Here is a 23,945-nt window from a genome sequence, read left to right on the forward strand (position 1 = left end):
TCTAGTCTATGCCTTCCTAGACTACACATCCTTTGGGTTGCATGGGAAGAAGTGAAGAGGGACCTTTGAGATTGGAGTTAGAAAGGTCAGTCTGAAAATGGGAAGGAACACCTGCCTGGTTCTCCCAAGTAGCTAGTGGGGCAGTCTTTTGAGGGCAGGAGCTAGAGAAGGGCAAGAGAATGAGAAGCTGGAAGGCCCCTCGCCTAAAGTTCTGCTTCCAGTGGCTCCATTAAATGCCTCCTCCTCTTTCAGAGGTCGGAGTTGATTATGCCAGCCCCCTGCCCCCCCCCCCCCCCGCCGCAATCCATGGTAAGACTCACAGGACTCCTCTCCCTCAGCCTTACTCAGATGGAGCCTAGCAGAGCCCTTGGGACACATCTTAGCACTGTCCCCCTACCCCAGCAACATGACATATACTATTTGATTTTACAAATACCTCGGGAGACTGATCTCCTGAATGTGAACCTAATGAATAATAATAATAATAATAGGGGCGCCTGGGTGGCACAGCGGTTAGGCGTCTGCCTTCAGCTCAGGGCGTGATCCCGGCGTTATGGGATCGAGCCCCACATCGGGCTCCTCCACTATGAGCCTGCTTCTTCCTCTCCCACTCCCCCTGCTTGTGTTCCCTCTCTCGCTAGCTGTCTCTCTCTCTGTCAAATAAATAAATAAAATCTTAAAATAATAATAATAATAATACATAATAATAGGCAATAATATTCCCTCCTCTGCCCACAGCCCTGAGAATAAAGGTGGTCCTGGGTGAACTTTGTTTTTACAGAGGAATCCGGTGCCGTGGCCTAATGACCTACTCCAAAGAGTACCTGCTTCTCTCTGTACATTAATTCATGGGCTGAATCTGCTCTGAAAAGCTCAGCATTTGTGTTAGGTCAGATATTTTTGTTATTTTTGTAAACCTTTTTTTATTTTTATAACCCCTGACCATATGCTTTTGCTCCTTGATTGAAGACTATAAAAGCAAAAACTAGTTTGACATTTCTTATGCAGTTTGGGGAGAGACATTGGTTCAGGGTTTCATTCACTCAGCCATCGGCATTAAATAATTGGAATCTGATAAATCTGATAATGGGGAAATAATTTTTTTCTTTAACAAGGAAAGAATCTGTAGAGAAATAGAAAGTGGAATCCCAGAGTTGAATGACAAAAATTTAAGTCAACAAACACTGATTGGCTCTCTGCCACGCTCAGGGCACCCTGTTCCATACCACAGCAGGTACGAAGGCAAAGTAAGAGCCTCATCCCCACTTTCAGCCCAGCGGAGAACTGAGAGATTTACGAATGACATAATACGTGGCAGTGGAAGGTTGAAGTGCCATAAGGACTAGGAAGAAGGGGGAAAGAAGACCTCTGGATGAAAGCAACTAAGGACATCTTCGTGAAGAAAGTGGCATTTAAGGTGAACCGTGTAGGACGAGCAGGATTTCAACAACAACGTTTTCCGCAAACCTTATTGAGCTGTTATGTGCCTGACACTTATAATTGGGAATGAAAAGCCTTGGGGGGAGGGGAAGGATCAAACTTGTCCAGATGAACAATGAGTAGTCCTATTTGATTAGAACATCGGGATGTGTAGGAATAAGATGGATGATGATGTTTGAAGAGCCTTGAATGCCAGGATAAAGTGTTCTACATTAAAAAAAAAAAAAGTTTTGTTTTTTGGCGCTCCAGAATACATATAGAAGGCTCAATTAGGACACTGCTATGATTAGTTGGGAAGTGAAGGCAGTGATAATTGAAAGGGACATGGATGTGAGAAAAAAATTGTGGAAGTAAAATCTTTTGTAATAACATTAGTGCATGTGTCAGGAGTAAAGACTCCTGAGGTTTCATGTCTAGGTGGCTAGAAAATAGAAATGTTTTAGCTTTGGACCTATTATGATTTAGGCATGGGTGAGAAATCTAGATATATAGACATCCAGTAGTTACTTTTTAATTATTTGTTGAGCACCTTCTAATGTTCTGGGCACTGTTGAGGGTGATGGGAATAGAGTGGTAAAAAAGGCAGAAGACAGACTCAGCATCTGTCTGTGAATGGATTTGTAGAAGGCTTCTATGGAGAACAGGTTGTAGGAGGGCACGAAGGGAACCGTAGAGACAGATGAGGCTACCAGAGGGCTCTGGTGGTACGAGGGTGACTTCGGACTTTGTGACCATGGAGACGGAGAGACAGATGTGCGAAGGTCAACAATGTATTTGAGAGAGAGGACAAGTAAGGCTTTGCAGTTGGATTGGATAGGAGGTGTGAGACGAATAGTGGTGCTAGATACTTGTGAGGAAGACTGAGGGAGGAAGGCACTACCCAGACTGAGTTCAGGACAAAAGTTCATTTAGAAACACCCAACTGGGAGTCATTCTCATCGAGTGGATGAGAGGATGCAGTATATTGGAGGGAAACCCGATTTGTGGGGGGCAAGAGGAAGCTGCCCGATTACTCAGGGAAGTAGACCCAGAGAATGGGAATCTTCGAAGGACCAGACACTTGGCTCAGGGCGACTCAAGTTGTCAGACTCGGAGAAGAGATGTCTTGGCCACAAGTGGAAATGCCCGCAGTCACAAATACTAGAAGCCAAGACCGCGAAGGTCTTGACATTTTAGCAGGAGAGTGAAAAGACAAAGGAAACCCTGCAAGTCAGAACGGGCTCTGAGGGGTCTACACTGAGGAAATGAAAATACCTTGCCTGACGTTTGTGCGTTTCTAAGCTCTCAAAATATGGCCAGGGCGTGGGGGATGCATTGGAGGAATTATCCAGGGCTTTTCCTGGCCACACTCTCATCCCTGGAGCCCCCTAACTGAGGATATTTTTCTAAATGTCTGTTTTCGTTTCTATAAATGGAAGACTTCTCCCAATCCTGCTATTAATCTGTCAGCCCCACTCTTCTGCCTTAAGAAGTTCTTTTCCTCTTCCCTTCTCTTTAGGCTGCCATTACCATTGAAACAGTAACTTGATCATTTTAGCAGAAGCAGCTGAGTTTCATCCTGCTTGGTCTGAATTAGGGGATCCTATTGTCCTCATTTCTTATTTCTTCCGCTTTCCCATTTTAGTACTGCTCAGGCCTCTCCTCAGAAGAGGTGGTAGTGACCTTCGGGAGCTAACAGAACTACTCTTCTTTATACCCTTTTTACTATATTTGAAGCTCATGTGATGCCTAGAAATCAGTTTATACAAGATACAAGTTCGGAGCTGCTGCTTCTGTCTCCGAGTGTCCTACGTTTTGCCATCAAAGTACGTGGAGATAATGAGTACTGGGTGATGTACAGAATTATTGAATCACTATATTGTACACCAGAAGCTAATATAACACTAACTATACTGGGGTTAAAAGCATTTTTAAAAAGGACATGGAGAATCCCTGCCCCCAAAATATTTTGTTTCCCCCAGAAGACCCCTCCGTGTCTCCCTCTTCATCATTCAACTTCTATCTACTGCTTCTCTGGAGAAAATGTGGCGGCAGCCTTGCAGGGAGGGGCACAGCAATGAGCAGTGACAATAAATACTCTTCAGTGTTTGGTGAGGGGCTGCCTGAGATCAGGGAAGATACCAGGAGGAGGAAACTTCCAAGTCCTTTTGCCTCCCAACTCCCACATCCCAGGAGAACCCACCAGTCAGTATGTCACCCTGGGAGATGCTCTTGGGTCTAAAATTCACCTTCCATCTCTCTGTCCTGACCCAGAAACTGTGGTGAGGCCACAGCGAGACAGTTCAAGGGAAAATTCCTAGTGTTGATACCAACTCCTGCTATCCTTACACACACGCATACACGCGCACACACACCTATATATTTGAGATTTCAGATGCTCCTGGCTGGATTCTCTTCCTTCTGAATAAGGCCCCATCTCTGATATCTGCCCATCTAAGAGACTTTCCTCCCTGAAACAATATCCACAGATATGTTTCTGTGGTACTCCACATGTCGCTTCTCTTTCTACTACTCTCAGTTTGGGGCAGTTTAAGAGAAGGCCAAAGTATGGGGCTGAGCTGGGCTGGGTGGTAAGGATTCATGCATCCTGGTGGGACTGCTCGGCCTACGGCTGGCTGGGCTGGAAGTTATGTAAGCAAGTTTAAAGTGGGGGGCGCAATGAGGGTGAGGTGGCAGGTTGCTGCTAAAAGCAAGTGGCCCAGATGCTGTGAAGTCACACACTACCCCTGTGTGAGCCCCCTGAACCGATCCCCAAAGTAGTTCACAGAGAAGAATCTAAGGACTGAACCGGAGGGACCTCAGGGCTTCTGCAGTCCACCTTCTGCGTGATGGGAATCGCTGCCACAGCCTGCTTGGTACTTGTTGGGATCTTTGCCTTGGGTCAAAGAACAGGTAGTTGAGCCTGCTAGACGAGAGAATCACGGGCTTTGGAGTCTGACATATTGGGCCTCCTTCCTGCAGCCATCCCTTAGTAGCTTTGTGACTCTGGGTAAGTCAATTACCCTCCCAAGCCCTTTTTAACCTGTCTGTAAAATTCTATCCTGCCTCACAGAGTTGTTGGGAGGTTAAATGAGGAAATGTACATTAAGGGCCTACAACAGAATCACAGCAAAGCTTAGCTCCCTGTATCCCCACTGGTGGGTGCAGGGACAGCTCACCCCCATGAACAAGGGAGAAATGGAGATCAGGAACATGAGACTCAAGTCCCCAGCCTTCAGAGTGACAGGGCTGGATACAAGAGGCCTGCAGGCCTGCTTGCTTCCCTCTTTGCCTAGTGCTGCAGAGCACTCCAGGATGAAGCCCCAAGGAAGGGTGGAAGAATGGGATCATGAAGCCATGGTCAAGGCCTGGACCTGCTCAAAGGTCTTGGACCCTCCCAACAGGTCTCTCTCCCAAACCTCCCTCCCTTCCTCCCCTCCCCAGTGCGCAAAATGCCCTACCCTCAATTTTCCAAGACTCTCATTTGATGCTTTTAAACTTTCTTCTTTATTTAGACAGAAAAGACCAACTCTTTAAAAGTAAAATGCAATAAATAAATAAGTTAAGCATAGAGAAGTGTCTGAAATGGACCCCCAGTCTCCCTTACCATTCCCACCCCCACCCCTTTCCCCTAAAACCTCTTCCTAAAGAAAATGATCAGGTAATAAACCCCTGTAACCCTCCCCACACCCCTCCTCCCAAATACCCAATCACCCCCAAAGCAAAGGGAGAAATCAAGAGAGAGAAAAAATCCAAGGGAAACATTGTCTAAACTCCCAGAAAGAGAGATGGCAGCGTCCGGGCCGGGCCGGGCCGGATAACGCACGGGTGGTAGTGGTATTTACACGGAGGGGACCAGCAGAGACTGTAAACATTTTTAGGGGTTGGGGGAGGTCTTTTCCTCTCGAAAGGAGGAGGGTCTCTGTGGCTGACTGGTGGAGAGGCAGCCCTCAGGGCTCCCCCACACCCTCCTTAGAGGGGGCCCATGGGGGAGGCAGTGAGTTTTAGGGCTGGGAGCCCAAGGTTCAGGGATATCCTACCTCTAGCTGAGGGTGGCAAGGAGTGTGAGAACCAGCTTCTGAGAAACCCCTAATGTGGGGAAGAGGCTGGGGTGAGGGTGAGGTGGGGAGCTTGTGGGAGGCCCCTCTGCCCTCCCGGGGGCCACAGGCCCACTGGTGGGGGAGGCAAGTGCGAAAGCTGGGCACAGAAGGTCAGCACAGGAGCCCCAGCAGAAGGCAGATACCCCGGAGCCTTTGAGCCTGTCCCTTGCTCCCTCACAAAGGCCAAAAGGGCACCTGGGAAGAAACAGGCCCTTCAGGAGGGGCGGGGTGGTGGGAATGGGCCGGTGTCCTGTTCCCCCAGGGCTGTGAAGCAGCTTTTGCCCCAGAGCCCCATTGAGGCCCCGGGCAGGTGTGCAGAGAGGGCTGGGACCAGACGTGGGGAGAGGCGTGTGGTGCCCCTTCCTCTGGTGTCTCCAGACCTGTGAAGGAAGGAGACATGGGTGAAGCTGTGGGGAAGACACAGCCAATGCAGGTCACAGGCCCTGCCAGGGAAGAGGTAGCTGGGTTGGCTGATGCAGGATAGGATGGGGCCACCTGGGGAAGGCAGGTCATCGGAAAGGCCTCAGTCCAGATGGAGCCCCCCAGCTGTTGGACAAGGGGCAATGATGGCGGAGACGGGAGGGAGAGGCCCCATGACATAAGAAACCAAAGGATATTCAGAAGGAGATATTCACATAGCCCGTGAGAGAAAGAAAGGCTGGAAGATATGGTGACAGGGACTGGAGGGGACAAAGCAAAGGAGTGAGACAACAGGCAGGCAGGCAGAGATAGCTAAGAGAAAGGAGGAGAAGGGGCAGTGGACAGACAGACACCTGGAGGAAGAGCAAGGCGGCCAGACTAGGACCTGGGGCTGGGCTTAGGGCTGCAGACTTGAGGGCTGAGAACCCCAGCCCCTAGAGTGCTCTCATTCCTTTTCAGAAAGGAACAAAGAAAGCAAGAGAGAAATGCACAGACACAGACCACAGTCACCAACCACTGTTGACCAAGCACATCCCGCGAGCTGCCCCCGGCCCTGACCCTGGGCTGCGGGGCGCTTCCCTCCGCGGCCCCCTCCCCAAATAACAAACAATCGGCTCCAAAGACAACACGCTCGTTCCATGCAACTTACAGGGGCCCGGAGCAGGGGTCCGGGGATGGGGGCTTCGGCCGACAATGGACACGGGCCCTGGGCTGGGGGGCCCCCAGGGTGGGGGGAGTTAAGCAGCCAGGATTGGGGGGAAAGGGGGAGAAACAGAAGATGTGGGTATTGTTCTTGGGTTGTGTTTTTTTCAGGGGTTTGGTCCAAAGGAGATTAAACAAACACAAAAGTCACCAAAGCTCACAGCTCTGTGGCCATGAGGCTAGGGTAGTGGTGGCAAAGGGGTGGAGAGGACCCATTTAGTGAAATTCAGGCAGTCCAGCATTTTGGCCTCCTCCACCTAAACCGAAGCTGCTCCTGGGAGGCCTGAAGCTTGGAATCCCCCCAGTCTGTTCTATGCACGTTCCACTGTCCCACGGGTCTATACTACATAACAGTCCAGGGTCTATACTACCTGGAGTCCAGGGCACTGAGGATCTGATGTCCCCACCTCTCAGAAGGATAGTTATTCCAGGAGCCATGATTCTAGAACCCTCCAGTACCTTATACCAGTCCCCTTACTTCCCCAACTCTACTCCCCTAATTCCACTCCGACCCAGAGGAAAACCAAAAAGAGAGAGACACACAAACACATGGACACAGACAAATGAGACCAGATACTGAGGAAGACCGGGGAGGGGACACAGATCTAGACAGACCTGGCTCTCTCTGGGGTCACGTGTATGTGTTTGTGTGTGTGTGTGTGTGTGTGTGTGTGTGTGTGTGTGTGTGCGCACACACACGTGGATGTATGTGTGTGTGAGAGAGAGAGAGAGAGAGAGAGAGAGAGAGAATGACTCGGGAGACTGAAACACAGCAGAAGGAGCTATACCAGATCCCTGCTTCAAGTGCCCAGAGTTGGGGTGGAGGTGGGGTGGGCATCCCTGAGGCTGGGGGAGCAAGGGTGGGGGCGGTCCGAGTGAGGGCCCTGGCTTCAGTGTGAGGGAGCTGAAGAGGTCACAGGATGGGAGCAGGACCCACCTGGGGGCCCTCAGTAGGGCCGGTTGGCATCCTTAGGCCGCTTTAGCTGGACTTTGAGGCGCTTCATGCCGATCTGGAAACCGTTCATGGCCTGGATCGCAGCCTGGGCACTGGCCGGATTGTCGAAACTCACAAAGCCTGAGGTGAGAGGGGCGTAAGGCCCAGCCCAACTGCACCTCACCTGCCTGTGCTGAGGGCCAGAGCCTGCTCTTTGGCTCCCCGGCAGCACCCTACTTCCTCCTGGGATCCTGAATGCCTGGCGCACAGTAGGCATTCGACGGGTAGCTGCTGATTGATAGGGTGAGTAAATGAATGTGGTCCAGCCACTCACATGCACTAGGACATTCTTTCCGGCACTCTTTGAAGGGCAGCCCCTTCCTCAGCCTGGATAACTCTGACCTGCCTTTTGAGAACACCACTTGTGGCCCTTCATGACTTCTCAAGTGGGGAGGACAAGGCTCCTTCTCCCCTGAAGCAACTTTTCAAAGACACAAAGGCAAAAAACTCCACTCCCTAAGACTTCCTTTTGAGAACCAAACACCCCGTTCCCGAGCCTCTTCCAGTCGTCATGGAGCATGAATCTGACCAGGGCTCAAGGAGAAAAGGTGAAGCTGCAGTTTTTGGAGGAAGAGCTGGGCCTGGACAGCAGCCGGTACGGGCTGCCGAGGGTGTAAGAAAGGCTCTTTCCGACTCTGGGACAATCTGGATTTCAAAGTGTGGGCCCGCTGTGACCATAAATGCCTTCAGCTGTCTCGGACCTTGTCCACGCTGGGACTTTGGCAAGAATGTGCCATATTTTATCTTTTGGATCGTCATATTCTTACCAAAACACTTGCTCTGATTGGTGGCCCGGTCAACAAAGACTTTGGCTGAGATGACGTGGCCAAAGGGGACAAACATCTGGAGGATCTCCGAGTCCGTGAACTCCTGGGGCAGGTGGTAGATGAAGATGTTGCAGCCGTCAGGGCCTGGGTGGCAGCAGAGACAAGAGGAAAAGCTCAGCAACTGGGAAACACTCAGGGGGCAAGGGCCCCACAGAAAGCAGGCCCTGAGAGGACCCTCCAGTCCCAGCCCCCAGCATGCGGGCCAGGGCGCCAGACACCTCTTCCCCACTTGCTTTCTTCCCACACACGGGGCCAGAGTCAGGCTTGGAGCAGGCGACAGGGAGGCCCTGGCCCAGGACAAGGGCGCTCCTATCCCCGAAGTCTCTGGGCTGGGAGGAGCGCGCCCAGGCCGCACCTTCCCGCTGCTGCTGCTGCGGTTGCTGCTGCGGCTGCTGCGGCTGCTGCTGCTGGGGCGGAGGTGGGGGCTGCTGGGCGACCAGGGCGGGAGGCTGCGGGAACGCGGGCGCGACCAGGCTGTAGGCTGCTGGGTAGGCTGCTGCGGTGGGAGAACGGAGAGCTAGTGGAAGTCCCCAGATCCCCCCCGCCCCCGGCTCCCGGGGACCTCTGGCCAGCCCCGTCTCCCTCCCCCCAGCCCAGGCCAGTGCGGTGGACAGGGCTGAAAGGTGTCCGAGAAGGCGCCACCTGGGACTCTGGGAGCACCGCCCCTAACGGTAGGGCCCGTAGGAGCTGTCAGGAAGCGCGAGGAGGTGGCTGGCAGGGCGGGGCGCCCGGCAGCCCAGCCTCTGTCCCCCGCTGCCCCTCCCGTCGGGGGGCCTGGGCTCCTCACCTGTGTAGTGCTGCATCCCCGCGTAGGCCTGCTGCAGGGGGTCCACGGGGGCCGCGGGGCTCTGGGCTGGGAAGAGCAGCGCTGACTGTGAGGGTGGGGCAGGACGCAGGGCGAAGGCCAGGTGCGGGGGGGGGGGGGGGGGCGGACAGCCTCACAGGGCACGGGGTGTGGCAGGAGCGCGCGCAAAGGCACAGAGCCGCGGGCAGAGAGGGCAGAGCGTGGTCTGTGACTGGCCGTGCAGCCCTGCGCTCCTCCAAGCCTCAGCTGCCCTGGCTGAACGGCCAGGAGCATCCCTGCCCCAGCCGGACAGAGCAGGAGAAAGCCCCTAATCACCCCGAGGCCTGGAGAGGGACGTGTGCCACGGCTGTCTGCCGCCCATGGGAGCCGTGGCTTTGGTAGTGGCCGGGGAGAGAGGGGGGCAGGCAGAGACCCCCACCTGGGTAGGGGTGAACCCCGTTGGGATACAGAGCGTCAGGGGCAGGCTGCCCGGTGGGCTGCGTGGGCACTGGGCTGTAGCCGTTGACGCCCAGGGCAGCAGGGATTGCAGAGACGGGCGTGGCAGCGATGGCAGGAGGGGTGCTGGTTCCTAGGGAGGAGAAAGCGACAGAGACAGAGCGGAGAGGCGCGTGTGCACGCACAAACGCGGAGAACCCGTCAGCACGTCTGCAGGCAGAGGGAGGAAGCAGGCCACTGAGCAGTGCCCTGGGTCCCACCCCCCGGCCTCCGACACACGGCGGGGTGGCTCCTCTGACGGGTCCCATTCACGCCCAGCCCAACCAGTCCCACCTGGGCCTTACCTGAGGATGGGGTGATGGGAGTGGCGATGAGGCCATTGGCATTGATGGCGGCCATGTGCTGCATCTGCACGGCAGCCATGGTGGCCATGGGGCTGAGGTAGGCGCTGTGAGCCGCTACCAGGGCTGCCTGCTGCTGCATCAGCTGGGGGAAGGGCAAGAGAGGAGAGTGGGAGCAAGTCCCCTGGGCCCAGCCTGGTTCCCCTCCCAGCCCTGGGCCTCGGCACTGGAAGGGTGGGGACCGGTCCTGGAAGCCAGGAGGAGACAGGGAGGGGCCAGGCCCGGTACACAGGGGTCGGTGCTCACGGCCTGGGTGTAGGCGCTGTAGGCTCCAAACTGCAGGGCGATGGGGCTGAACATGCCCAGCTGGGTAGCCACCTGCTGCATTCGGCGGAGACCTCGCTCCTTCTCCGTGTCAGCAAACTTCACCACCAGGCTGGATGAGGCACCCTGGGCAGGGGCCATGCGTGTGGTTAGAGGGACAGAGTCGGGATCTCTCCTCCCCAGAGCCCTCAGGGCCCGGCCTCAGTTCCACCCCGCAGGCTTAGCCTCTTTGGGAGGGCAGACATCATTGCGCCTCTCTCATAGGCGAAGATTTTAATCCCAGCCTCCCCCTGTGCCAGGATGTGCAAGAGACTAGAAAAAGTTGAGGAACTCGAAGGCATGTGCTTGAAAAGGGAAAAGCCTACTGGAATCCGAAGGGCATCGCTGGCTTCTCCGTGAGGATTCTGAGCCAGAAATTATCTCCAGGGTGGATCAGCCACAGCCAATAGTTAATCTCAGGATGGTTGTGGCAGCTAGCTGCCCCAGCCCCCGTACTGCCACTCCTACCCCGCACCCCAAACCTCATCGTGTGTTCAGAGGACGAAGCCTCAAGTTTTAATACCACCTTGGACTAAATAAAAAGCCAACCCAAGAACATTTGCAGAGATTGTTGTAGAACCCTGGAATCTAGAATGCAGTTCTCTATTTAGTGTTGTATCCTCTTGACCAAGTTCCTACTAAATGCTTGCCCAGCCTCTGCTGAGGGACCCTCAGAGTCAGCTAGTATCGTTTGAGAAATTTGCTCTGCTGGAGAGCCCTCCACGAGTGCAGTCAGTCTGCTAATGTACAGAGGGCACGGGGGGCCTCTAAACAAGCGTTCCAATGCCCAACCAGTGAGGGTGGGGGGTATGGGAAGGTGGGGGAAGAGACAGGAGATGGAGAGGCTGAGGGGGGGAGGAGGCCAGAGAGGAGGGCAAGGCATGTGGACTGGAGGTGAGGGACACGGGTAGGGGTCAGAGGTGGGGAGATGCCATCTAAAATGTGAATGTGAGAGGGGGCTCACCGGCAGGGTCCGGCTGCTGTGAAGGGTGTTGATGGCCGCCTGGGCCTCGGCGTGGGTCTGGAACTTCACAAAGGCGCAGCCTACAGCGTCCAAGAGCAGGGAGGAAAGGGTGAGTGCTCACCCCCAAGGGCCCCCACTGTCCCCGTTGCTGGGAAGCCAGGGGACATGCGCAGGAAGGCCAGAGGGCCCGGTTGGGGAAGGGGTAGCGACTGGATACCTTTGCTGGTGCCATCCGGCCCCCGGAGCACAGTGCACTCGTCTATGGTCCCAAAAGGCTCGAACATCTTCCTGACGTCCTCATCTGTCTGCTGCTTCCCTAGCATCCCCACAAAGAGCTTCCGGTCTTCTGGGGGGTAAGGCACAGGAGGAGGGGCCTGTTCAGGGCACCCTGGCTGCTTTCCCAACTCTACTCTGGCTTGGAACAGGCAGGAATCCTGCCCTTCACCTTCAACAATGCCCTGGAGCTCCAGGCACTGCCCTCGCCCTAGGACTAAGGCTTCTAGCATGTGAAACCGGTGATGTTTGGGGAAATGGGGTACAGTTACAGAGAACGCTCAGCCCAGTTCTGAAGGACTTGCACTTTACTCTGGGCTGCAGTTTTGCCATCTCTATAATGGGCTGGATGACATCCCCTCTGACCACACTGACTTCAATCCCCACCTTGACCGGGAACCCTATGGAATTCTCAGATTTTCTTCCTCAAGAGAGGCTGCCCCTCAGCTACTCCAAGCCCTGGGCCTAAGTCCAGAGTCCAAAGGTACAGCACCTACCTCCTCGGCTCTCGCTGTCGGCCGGCTTGACCTGGATTGGCCTGTTCATCTAAAGGAGAGAAGAGAAGGCAACTGCTGGGGACCTCCTCTGAACCCCCCAGGAGCCCTCCCCAGGCCAGGACCTGCAGAAAGGCTAGAGGGAGTGAACCCCAGGCCCTGAACTGCTGATGGGAAGGAAGGGATGGGCCTAATCTGGTTTAGGATTAGGAGCCGAGGGGATTAGAGGCAGTGGAAGGTGAGGATGTAGACTGAGGATGCTCCTGGGGCCAGCTCTGGCTCCCTCGAGGCCCCGGTGACTTGGCCAGGGGTAAGTGACGCTGTCTTTAGGGGGAGAATGGAACTTCCCGTAGGACCTGGGTCCTGAGACAGAGCCCAACCAAGGGGCTATTCAGCAAGAGCTGCCTCAGTTTTACAAAGTAGGGGCAACAGAGGCCACTCCAAATAAGCAGCCCCAAGGAAGACTATCGACCCGGAGACACCCCACAGATGCCACGATTTCCTTCTAACCCCTAGAGGTGTGTCTGCTTCTCTATCTGCCCCCCTACACCCCTTGACCCCAGGGGGAAGGCACTCGGGCAGCACAAAGGGAGCAGATGCCCAGTCTCCGTGGCAACGGGAGAATGCGCGCCATGGCAACAGCCCACTCAGCCTGATTTATCCCTCCCGTCACCCTGGCGACCATGGTGACGTCATCACTTCTGCTGCTCCACACACCCGGAGAAGGAGTGTGGGGGGGTGAGAACAGGGTAGGCTGGGGGCGGAGGATTTGGTGGGGGCTGGGCGGTGGGGGAAGGGCCCAGGACAAGCTTCCTGACTCGCGCTGAGCAGAGGCCCTGCAGGAGCCACCCTGTCCCTTCCTCTGCCTTCCTTGGCCAAATCAAATCCTTGGTGTCTCACAGCTGAGAGGGCTCCAAAGGAGGAACTGCTGACCTGCGCTCTTTTGACATTCTCCCTGTACCCTGAAGTCCTCTAGAGCTCTCCCTTCTCTTCACTCCTGCAGCACCTCCCTTTGTTCAGTCTCCAGTGGAAATGCAGACACCCCCCCCCCCGCCCCGGTTCCACTCTCCACGTTCTTGTCTGGTGAGGGGACTTAGCAATGACTTCTGCAGGTTGATTTCCTTAACTGGTGGGGAGCATCTTCGGAACTGGAGGGAGGGGATGGACTCAATATTTCGTGTCTGAAAATATTTTGCTATTGAGGGGCAGTCCTAGCTCCAGTGACCAAAAATAGATATTAAACAAAAGAAACCATTTATCTACAATCCGAGGGGGGGGCTATGGGTATCCTCATGAAAGGCACTGGACTGGGAGTCAGGAGGCCTGGGTTCAGGGACTGGCCCTACCACTCACTAGCTGGGTGACCTTGGACAAGTCACTTCCCTCCTCAGGGCCTCAGTGTTCTCATCTGTAAAACAGTGGGGCAGACCAGGTGGTGGTGAGTCAGGTTCCCCTTAGCTCCCATGTTCCAGCCTTTGGGAATCTTGCGTGTCGTCACTTCACACAGAGAAGCGCAGGACTGATAGTTACCCCTTGCCCCTGCTCACACCAGAGCCTCCTCCCTGGCATCAGGCCATTCCAGTCAGTCTGACAGGACTCTGCTTGTGAGGTATCCTCAGCCCTGGATCAAACCTAAGCCCCACCTCAGCTGACACTCCTGTCCTGCCACCCCCATTTATGGATCTGAGAGCAGCTGGCTGGGGGGAGGTGGGTAACAGTCACCCAAATCCTCCAGCCAATGTGCCCCCAGCTTTATCTTCCACCAATCTGGGATTATCCCATCGAGGTTCAATCCCCTCAGGAGCCTCTGTGTGTGTGTGTGTGTGTGTGTGTGTGTGTGTGTGTGAGAGAGAGGGAGAGAGAGAGAGGTGCGTGTGTGCGGGTGGGGGTTCCATGCCCAGCGCTCTCAGTCTTGCACCCACCTCCTCTCTGTAAAGCAATCAGGAAGTGCCCCACGGGCACCTCAGCACCAGCCACACCCCCTCCAGAAGAGGCAGAATCCGAATCAGGGTCTTTCCACAGCATCAGGGAATGCTTCAGTTGACACCAACCCCTGCCCAAAATGCCCCTAGGGATTGCAGTTCTAGTCAAGGGTGGGGAACCTGAGACCCAGAGAGGAAGGATGCCATCCCTTGCTGCACGGACTCCCAGGCTCAAAAATAGCACCTCAGTAAATATCCACAGCTGATAGGGGTTCACACAAAGACACACGCAAGCGCACAGGCCGCAGGCAGACCACGTTGACAGAAGGCTCCCCTCACTCCCCCACAGATAGACAGCCTCCCTCGGTGGCCCCCAGTGACCCGCGCCCAGGCTCTCCTTCTTGGCCTGGCACTTCCTGTGGGAAGCCTGGTCTTTGTTAGCTCAGCTCGGGCACACCTGCCCCCTCCCCTGAGTCCAGCTGGGCCCTGTTTACCTGGCAACCCGGAGTCAGGCGCCTCTCTTCCCTAGCCACCACCAGCCAGGTGATTAGCCCTCCCGAGGGCCTCCCAAAGAAGAAGAGGTTATTTATACTCTATCACTCAGACCGCTCCCCCACCGACTTGGTCACTCATAAGGCCCTCATCCTTCTCACCAACAGCAAAGACCCCACTTCCAGGAAAAGATCATATTTCCAGAAAAATCTCATTCTCCTGAGGACACAGGCCTGCTGCTCTGCCACCCCTGGCTCCGGACTTCCTTCCACCCGGTGTCCCAGACCACATATGGGTCCTTTCCATGGGGCCAGAATTCACTGGCTCAACAGCAAGCCGACAGGGAGGGCCCATGTCCCCAGAGTGCAATTTTGGAGAGGGCGTAGGGCAGGCTAGGCAGAAGTCCCTCCCCCCACCATCTCCAGGAGGCCACACCCTCCGGGCGGGAAGAATCCAGGGGCCTGTAGCCAAGCCCCTCCTGGGAACACTCAGGGGACAGAAAAGGAAATGGGGCTTGACAGCCATAGGCCCAGCCTCCATTCTTCCTCTCTGCAGCAGAAGCATCACCCTAATAACGGTGGCACCTTGCAGATTCCGGGTGACAGAGGTGGGGAGAAAGGAGAGAGGGCTAAATGCCCCCATTAAAAAAAAGCCTATATTGGGACACCTGGCTGGCTCAGTTGGTGGTACATGTGACTCTCGATCTCAGGGTTGTGAGTTCAAGCCCCATGTTGGGTGTAGAGATTACTTAAAAATAAAATCTTAAAAAATAAAGAAGACTGTATTAGGAGGGTGTGGAGGGAGATTAGACAGTAGGAAGAACTTCCCACAGAGCCAGCACACTAAACAGGTGTCCATGCGCGCGCACACACACATTGAATGACTAAGGAAACAACACTTCCAGGAAGGCAGGTGGTGGAGAAAAGACTTGGGCGATACAAAGGGTCAGGCAGAGCCTGGCCACAGACATCTGCTCCCCTAGACTGCCCTGATTTCCTCCCCCAACTCCCAGCACACGGGTCCCTTGGACGATGGGACCCCTAATTTCCTACTAGAGGCTCTGTCAGGCCAATCTGGATCCTGTCCCCTGAGACAAGGGCCAAAGCAGAGGCCTCAGCGTCACCCGGGAGCTCACTCAGGAGCAGGGCTAGACAATCATTAACCAGGTGCCCTTCTCCCTCACCTCCTACCCTGGGCCTATTTTTCTTCAGGAAGGGGAGGCAGAGCCTTTCTACATGCAGACAGTTGGAGCCCCGTCTGAGCACGCAGGCAGCTGGAGGGGCTGACCCAGGGCAGGCGCCTGGCTAGCAAGACAGCAAGAAAAGAGGACATGTGGCAATGGAGATGGGAACTACTGATTTGTCAGGGGTCTCCACAGAGAAAAGGAAAGAAAGGCAAGTGGAGATGTGACATGATGGAAACCAGGCTTCCCAGGGATGCGTGTACCCACACCCACACAGCCAGGCTGGCGGGCACACGTGCACACATGTGCACACGCATGCGTGCACACACAGACTCCCTGGATCCCAAGCCCTCTCTCACACACACGCACGCACGCGCACAGATCCTTAATTCCATGGGCCGGGGCTGTTCTGGCCGCCTTGCCACCAACTAGGACAAGACAGAGGGGTGAAAGCCAGGCGGGCTGTGGGATTTGCTCTCCTAGCCGTACTCAAGGGTTGAGGGCCACAGAGGGGGTGAGTCACAGACCTACTGAAGGTTTGAAGTTGGGAGTTGTTGAAGCGGTTCTGATTTTCCTGGATGCCCCCACCCTCTTTGCCCATCTGTTTTGTCTGTTCCCCTCCCAAGACAGGATGGAGAATCAGCCTTTTTCCCAATTTCCCACGTGGGGGCAGGGGTAGAGGCTGTGGCACGTGTGTCTCCAGCACCCAGGCTGTGCTCAGCAAATGCTTGCTGAAGGGATGGACGGGGTTAGCTCTCACTACTCCTTCCTGGGGCTCTGGGGGTGGGAGACAACAGAAGCACACAGACAGTGGAACAGAACAGCGCATCCTTTCCCCCAGGCTGCATGGCTGGAGGCATCCTGAGATTCTCTATCCCTGCCAGGCCAGGCCTGGAGCAATCTGCAAGGCTGTCTCAGAAGAAAAGAAAAAGAGCTCTGACTTTTCAGGAGAGATGCCATGTCGGAGGGCATCCCTGCCGCCCTGGGCACATTTTGGGGGTCAGGCCTGATCCTCTGCAGTGATGTCTTCCCCTGCTCTTGCTTGCCCCCCAGCCCAGGCCCACCCAGGCCCTGCTCCACCCTGATGCCCAAAGCTCTTCCTAGGAGACACGAGGTGAGTCTGTCAGAGCTCAGAAGCCAGCACAGGGATGCTGGGCCAGCGCGCACCAGCTGTCCGTGTCACAGCCAGACATCCCACCTCAGAGCCGCCAAAGAGTACCTGGGTGCCTCCTGCTTGCTTTGCCACACACTTGGTGTCCAGAGTCTGTCCCCACACCTCCCAACCAGCTAAGTTCTCTCCCTAAGTGTTGCCCCATGAGCAGGTTGGGAAGTGGGGAAGGGGCGGCATTCGCTCCTTGCAAAGTCACATTTGCTCTGCTAATTGCTCTCTTCCTTCTCTCCAGGTAGAAGAAATGAATGCATCTCCAGCAAGAAAGAGGGGTATTAGAAGGAGAGGGAGTCTTCCTGGTGATGAGAGGAGGTAGAAAATGTGCTCCATGTCTCAGGAAGGTGGAGAGCCCCCTGCACCTTCTAGGGCCCTTCTCAGCCCTCTGGCCCTACAAATATGGGACTCACCCCTGGAAGCGTCTTCTGTTCGTGCAGGGCGCTCTGGGCCTTCAGGGCTGAATCGCGGGCACAGTATGTCAGGAAGGCACATCCTGAGGAGGGGCAGGGGCAGAGAGACCGGGTGGGGATGAGTCCCTGATCTCCCCTCCCTAAAAGGCTCCCCCCAACCACGAGACGGAGGACTGGGAGACTTGTCTCTGCTTGCCACCTTCTGGCCGCTGGATTGGGAAGGTGTCTGAGAGGGGCCAGACATTTTGCCCCAGGGAGTCTCTGGGCTGCTGAGCTGGGGACAGAGACCCAGGGCCTGGGAGGTTTCTGTGATGGTGGCATTGGGAGAAGGAACTGTTGGGAGGGGGGCTTTGTGTGGGGGGGAGAAGGGGCATGTGGTTGCCAGACAAGTGTGTACAGTGTGGTTTCTCTCTTCCTTCGCTGGCCTCTTTTCCCCTTCTCCTTCGCCTGTACCTCCTTCCATCTTGGTCCGCATCACCCCTCTCCTCTCCCATTTTCCCTATTTCCTCATCTCTCTCCAACTCCGCGGGAGGCAGGGGGAGGGTGGAGAGTGGGATAGAGGAGAAGGAAAGGGGAGAGCAGTTCACTGCCAGTCCCTAGGCCAGTGGAGGAGGAGGCAGTGGGCCCCTCACACCCACCCCCAGTACCTGGAGCTCTCCAAGTCCTGACTGGGACCTGACCCTGCTTAGCAAGAGTGCACAGCCCTGGACAGGCCCAAGGAGTGCCTCTTGGCCGGGCCCTCTTAACTTCCGGCCCCCACACTTCCCAGATCTATTCTAGTCTCTGTCCTCCACACCCTGCTTCTCAGGTCCCTCTCTTGGGAGTCCATGTCGACTCTTGCCAGGTTGACCCCCACCCCAATAGTGTCTGAGGCTACTAAGATTCTCAGGCGCACGCGCGCGCGCACACACACACACACACACACACACGCACACACACCCCTGCCCTGCTCCTTATCTCCCAAACCAGATCCTCCATCCTCCTTTGAGTTCATCCACGACATCACCCCCTCATCTCTGGGATCCACATCTCTGCATCCCCTGGACAACTCTTCCCCCAAAGAGGCCGTCCTTAGGCCTGCATCAGAGTCCCCTGCTCACCCTGGCTGTTCTCTTCCAGCTCCTCCATCCCCTCCTTAGCCCCTGAACTCTTTCCATCCATATTGGCCCTTTCCAGCCCCTCTAGCCCTCCAGGCTGGCTTCTCCTCCTCCCAGCCTCCCCTCCCACCCCTGACACCTCTCCAGCCTGGCCTGACCCCTCACCCTTGTGCAGCCCGGTGTACTTGTCCTTGATGACAGTCAGCTCGAAGATCCGACCAAACTGTTCGAAGATGGGCTTCAGGTCCTTTTCCTCCAGATGCCTCGGGATCTGCCCCACAAACAGCTTGATGGCATCCGGCTCCTTCATTGGGGCGGCCCAGGAGGAGGGGCCGAGGGGAGCAGGGAGAGGCCCACAGGCCAGGGGGAGCTGCCCAGCAAGGAGGCAAGTGGTGGGGGCCGGGGCCCAGCCGGGGCTGGCTTTCCCTTTGGCCCCCAACCACAGTGCTGAGCAAAGCGGCAGCTCTTCACACAAAGGAGGCCCAGGGAGTTGAGGGCTAGGGGGTCAGGGGTCTAGGCAGACACTGTCATGCCACCAGGGGGCATAGCCCAAACAAATGATCTCCCTCCCAGAGATTTGGCAAATATCCCAGGATGGGGGGCAATGTGCTCAAGATCTGGAGGATTAGGGTGGTATCAGGGGTGCTGGGAACTGGGGGTTAAGAGTTGGAGTTGGGGAAAGGGCCTGAGGAGGGTGATGGAGAAGGAGGCTTAGGGGTTAGGGGCCTGGTAGGTTGCCAGCAGCGTCGGGGTGGGGGGGCACTCCTGATGTGGGGCAGGTGGAGCTCTCGTTGGCTTTCCCGGGAGGACACCTCCCCTGTGGCTGATCCTTCTGCTGGGTCCGAAGATCCCTGATGCCAGATGCTTGATCTCTGATGGCGGCAGGGCTCCGGGGGTCCCTTTTGCCCTGCCGCCCCCCTTCAGGTCCTCCCCTCAGCCCCCCTCCCACCCCCACCCTGGTCCCCGGGCCTGGGATGTTGCTGGCTGCTCCCGCTGCTGGGGCTGCCTGCTTTCCCGGTCACCTGGGTCCCGGAGCTCTGCTCTCCGGCCGCGCTCTCCTCAACAAAAACCTCCCCCCTCCACACCCCCCTCCCCACTCCCACCTCCTTTCCCCTGACATCAGTGATGTCAGTCTCAGGGGTAGAATACAAATTCTCTACCCTGGAGAGGGACGCACAATCCAGACAAGAGCCACGCCCTCTTTCTATCTCCTTCCTTCCTGACTCCCTTCCCACTCCCAGAAGAGCAGCTGGTCCTGTTGATAATAACCCTTCCCCCATCTTACTCCCCAATCACGAGTTGGGCAAGACACTAAGATGGAGAATTTATAGAGGAGCCCTAAGGTGGGGTCCATTGTTCCGGGGGCTGGAGCTGTCCCCGGTGCTGGAAGCAAAGACCCAGGAGAGGGGAGCAGTGGGGAGGAGGAGAGGGGAGCCGGCATCTGGGGACACTGAGTGTGGGGAGCCAAGGAAAGAATCCAGGGAAAAGAAAATGGCATAGGAACAGTTGGGCAGGTTGGGAGTGGGGGAGGAGGGAGGTGTAGATGGGGTGGGAAGCAGGTCTCAGAGCCTGGGGGAAAGGGCAGAAGGGGACCCAGAAAGGAAAGATGGAAAGGGGGGGCAGGGAAGAAGATAGCGGGGTGAAATGAGCGCAAAGAGAGAACTGTGTATTTTCCAGAAAAGGATCCAAGAAAAACTATGTCTTTCTGGCATTTGCCAACGCCCCCTTCTCTCCCTCTGGGTGGTTTGTGTGTGTAAGTGCGTGGGCAGGGAGGCGGCAGTGGTGACGACTGTGAGAGCTATCGCTTGTAAGCTCCTTGAAGACCAGGGCACGGTTTAATTCAGCATTTTACTGTTTGGGGTCTAGCACAGTGTCTTGCTCATACGTAGTTGCTTAACAATTATTTTTTGAATAAACAGTTGATGCAAAGAACCTCTGACAAGAGCACTCTGATTTCTGATTCCTTTAGGGGGAAGAACCACAGCTGGCAAGCTCCCCAATTTCTCCTCCCTTTGCCCCCCTCTCCCAGTTAGGTTCCTTGGGACTAGGACTCTCAAAGTGAGTCAGGTAGCAAAAAGGGATGGGGGGAGCACATTTGGGGGCCATTACTCTCCTAAACAACTCTTCTTCTACAGGTGAGCTAGTTCCCCTATAATCTCAAGGGAGCTTAATTAACTTTTCCATGCATTGGGCCCACTCACGGCACCCTTCAGTGCAGGGAGTACCTGCTGACATCAACTCTCCGGGACAGGGCAGCCCTTGCTTGCAGCCCTTGTGGAACACCCTGTCTCCTGTCATTCCCTTCTTCATCCCAGAGTGGGGCTGATGTCTCCATAGTGGCACTGGTGTCTCTGAAATACATCCCAACCAAATCCTGGCCGCCCCCATTCCTCGGCTGTCACAGCAGGCAAACCTATCTTCAGGAAGGGAAGTAATAGGAATGGCGCTTAGATGACATGGTGTCCCAGGCATTGTTCCAAGTGCTTTGTATTTACTAATTTGTTTAATCCTCCGCACTACCCTATGGTGTAGGTTCTACCATTACCTCCAAATAAAGATGAGGGAACCAAGGCACCAAGAGATAAAATGACTTGCCTTATGTCACAGAGCTAGAAAGAGGCCTCAGTGAGGGTGGAGCCCAGGCAGTCTGGTTCCTGAGTCCTGAGTTTAAGCCCCACATCAAATGCTCCCCATGGGAATGGAAGGAGTTGTTAAGCTTGGCTTTCTTCCTCTTGTGTCTTTAATTGAGCTCTGTGTGAGAGAAGGTCTTCTTCCTACTGCTTGATTCTCTGTTGACCACCTTCCATCCTTCCTTAGCCTGTGTTTGAGTGTGTGTGTATGTGTGTGTGTGTGTGTGTGTGTGTGTGTGTAAATATGATTACACTTCATCAATGGATGCCCAGGTCCTCCCAGTTGGGCTCCTAAGATGGACACAGGGGGAGAGGGTGGAGGACCCAGTACTGGGTGGTCAGAACATATGATGGCAGTGCCAGGGAACCAAGAGTGCAAACACATCTGGAAAGTAACTTTCCACTCCTTACTCCACCCTCACTGCTCCTTTTCTTGCCTCCTAATCTGATCTCAGTATTTATGGAGATGCTAAACAGATCACACCCTCTGAGGATGGAGCCTAGGAAGACCCCATGGCCCTGTTGATCTGGTTACTCTGTGTCTTGTCAGCAGATCTGCCGCCCTGCTGCTCATTCAGGCTTGGGGCTAATCACATTAATTGAAATATTAAACATTTACAAAAATGAATTATAATGAACTCCCCTTACTCCTCCTCCCAGTCAGCAATGGGGGAGACAGCTGCAGGCAGCAAAATGCCTCCATCCCTTTGCTTAGTTTGTGGTCCCCGGATGGAAGGTTTCCATCTGAAAGGAGAGGCAGGGTTAAGGGGAGAAGAGCTGGGAGGTTGCATCAGGCCATCCTTGCTGGGTGGCTGTGGGCACATCTCTGCCTTGTGAGGTAAATCTAGGGCGTTAACCCTACGGCTCAGAGACTCATTCTGGGGAGTTGCTCTCCAGGAAGAAATGAGGCTTCCAAACCTTACTTCCTCCAAGGTCCTTTCTCTTTCCACCATCCCCAAGATCCCCCTCTTTCTTATTCTTCTACATTCAATGCTAAGCTGCCCTACATAAAAAGATTATTGACTTTATAAAGGAAGAACTCTACTCCTGATTTTAGATTCTTAGGGAATGAATAATTGGGATATATTTCAGAAAGAGGAAAATGTAGTGGTGGTATATGTGGCAAAGTGGCCAGTCACCAAGTACAGGGTGAAGCCACCTGCAGCAGAAACCATGACACTGGACAAAGAATCTATTATATGATCTTCCTTCCCTCAAGTGGCTTCTACCTCAGATGGAGAGGTAAGACAGGCCAGTGCCGTGTGCAATAGTGAGCACCGAGGTGCTGTAAAAACACAAGTAAGTAGAAGTAGCCTCTCTTATTTACACAGAGTGGTATTTGGGCCATGCGAAGTGCTCAGTCAAGAAAGACTTGGTTGATTCTCAAAGTACGAGAAGACCACAGACTAGCAGAAGGAGGACATTACTTATTTTGCGCACAGGCTGGGAAGATGGAGAAATTTTGCATACTTGTGCATGCATGTGTGTGCGTGTGTCAATTTGCCAGTCCAGTTCCAGCACTGTTTAATAGAAGGCAAGCCATATACATAATTTAAATTTCTAGTAGCCCATTAAAAAAGTTAAAGAAATAGTGAAATTACTTTTAATAGATTTTAACTGATATATCCCAAATATTATTCACGGTGCTTATGAATCCAAAATATTCAACATATCCTCAATATAAAGTTATTAATAAGATACTTTACTTTTTTTAAAACTACATGTTCAAAATCCAATGTGTATTTTACACTTAATATACTTACAGCAACATTCGAGTGCTCGATAGCCACAGGTGGCTCGTGGTGACCGTATTGGATAGTGCAGCTGAAGAGCTTCCTCCACGAGCTTTTCTGGGGGTGGAGGGGTGGGAAGAAACAGGTCTTGGCCAACAGGAACTATCACCTCTGGTTAACGTCCACTCCTGCCTGAAAAAATCACCGGTGACAGATGGCAGCTTATCTATCTCTCTACTAACCCTTTCTCCTAAAAGCCAGACAAACAGCTGCAATGATTACTAACCTGGACGAGCTTCCTGGGAAGACCTGTAGCTGACTGCCTCATCTATCTTCCGTGGTTTTTTCCTGGCTTGGGAACTGCCAACATTTTCATTTCTTCTCCTCAGTCTTTGCTGAGAAGGATAGAGGTAGACCACTGAGAGACCCCCTCCATGGCCATGGTCTAAATGCTGGGCTTGTTTTTCCTTGGGCAGTTGTCCACAAATCTGAAAGACCAGCCTCCCTTCTGAGATCTTTTCTCAGTCCCCCAGGAGGCCTCTGCTGGGCATGATCTCCGGGAATGTAAAACTCAGCACCCTATATATGGACAGACAGGCTCCTGCCCTTTCCAGGCCTATTTTCAGCTCTTTGGCTTTATGTTTCACTTTCCTTTCTTCATTAGATACTAAAAGAGCACGCCTTGAAGACCAACTGCCTTTCCCCTCCTCTGTTCAGCTGGGAATGGGAAAGATGATTTAGGATTTATGAGGGGCAACTTAATCTACACAAGAAAGTCAGTCCAAGAAGGGAAACCTCGGGCAGGATGTGCCCCAGGTCCTTTCCAGTATCTTTAGTGTGAGAATGTCCCTTCTTTTACAGCACTCTGTCCACTCCATCCTGTGGGATGCCTTCGTGTTGTTAAGTGTCAAGTGTCTACAGGGCTCATGGAGGGGCTTGGCTTCGGACCTGCGGAAGGGGAAGAAGATTGAATTCTCTCTCTCTACTACTCGGTTTCAACAGCTGCCAAACAAGGCAGAGGGTCAGGAACCAGATTCTGGGAAACTCTGCCTTAGGAATCCCTTTTCCAGTTTTTCTCTAGAGCCAAGGGAAAAAAAAAAAACCTATTTGAAGTTGAGTGAGGTCAAGAAGAAGGGCTCATTCCACATACTACCAAGCCGGGAAATGAGTCCCCCA

At 54.3% G+C, this 23,945-nt stretch overlaps 1 protein-coding gene across 12 annotated transcripts; it reads right to left on the bottom strand.

The window, feature by feature from the left end:
- Window positions 1–5,082: 5,082 nt before the first annotated feature.
- Window positions 5,083–23,318, bottom strand: CELF3 (CUGBP Elav-like family member 3). Of its 12 annotated transcripts, XR_015726415.1 has the most exons (16): window positions 23,056–23,318; window positions 22,800–22,961; window positions 18,572–18,776; window positions 17,310–17,392; window positions 12,141–12,189; window positions 11,588–11,716; window positions 11,371–11,450; window positions 10,350–10,493; window positions 10,047–10,188; window positions 9,686–9,835; window positions 9,250–9,315; window positions 8,818–8,958; window positions 8,403–8,546; window positions 7,579–7,716; window positions 6,589–6,650; window positions 5,083–5,899 (listed from the first exon to the last, which is right to left on the bottom strand). XR_015726415.1 is itself a non-coding variant. In XM_045790527.2 (15 exons), exons 3-14 carry the CDS (start codon window positions 18,714–18,716, stop codon window positions 7,589–7,591), a joined length of 1,398 nt encoding a protein of 465 aa, XP_045646483.1. In that variant the 5' UTR covers window positions 18,717–18,776; window positions 22,800–22,961; window positions 23,056–23,318; the 3' UTR covers window positions 5,083–5,899; window positions 7,579–7,588. The 12 variants fall into 12 exon arrangements, 11 of the variants coding, with proteins under 11 accessions (XP_045646483.1, XP_045646487.1, XP_045646482.1 ...); XM_045790527.2 differs by lacking the exon at window positions 6,589–6,650 and having other exon boundaries at window positions 11,588–11,713; XM_045790531.2 differs by lacking the exon at window positions 6,589–6,650 and having other exon boundaries at window positions 5,084–5,899; window positions 18,572–18,677.
- Window positions 23,319–23,945: the final 627 nt, after the last annotated feature.

Source organism: Ursus americanus, chromosome 12 (assembly GCF_024610735.1).
Source record: "Ursus americanus isolate L20-20 chromosome 12, mUrsAme1.1.p, whole genome shotgun sequence".
NCBI lineage: Eukaryota > Metazoa > Chordata > Mammalia > Carnivora > Ursidae > Ursus > Ursus americanus.

Coding starts and splice junctions, on each gene's coding strand:
- CELF3 (XM_045790526.2), bottom strand. CDS start 18,716: ATGAAGGAGCCGGATGCCATCAAGCTGTTTGTGGGGCAGATCCCGAGG. Junction 10,494..11,370: donor ACAGCAGCCGGACCCTGCCG/GTGAGCCCCCTC, acceptor GCCCCTGCCCAG/GGTGCCTCATCCAGCCTGGT. Junction 8,547..8,817: donor GCAGCAGCAGCAGCGGGAAG/GTGCGGCCTGGG, acceptor GCTGCCACCCAG/GCCCTGACGGCTGCAACATC.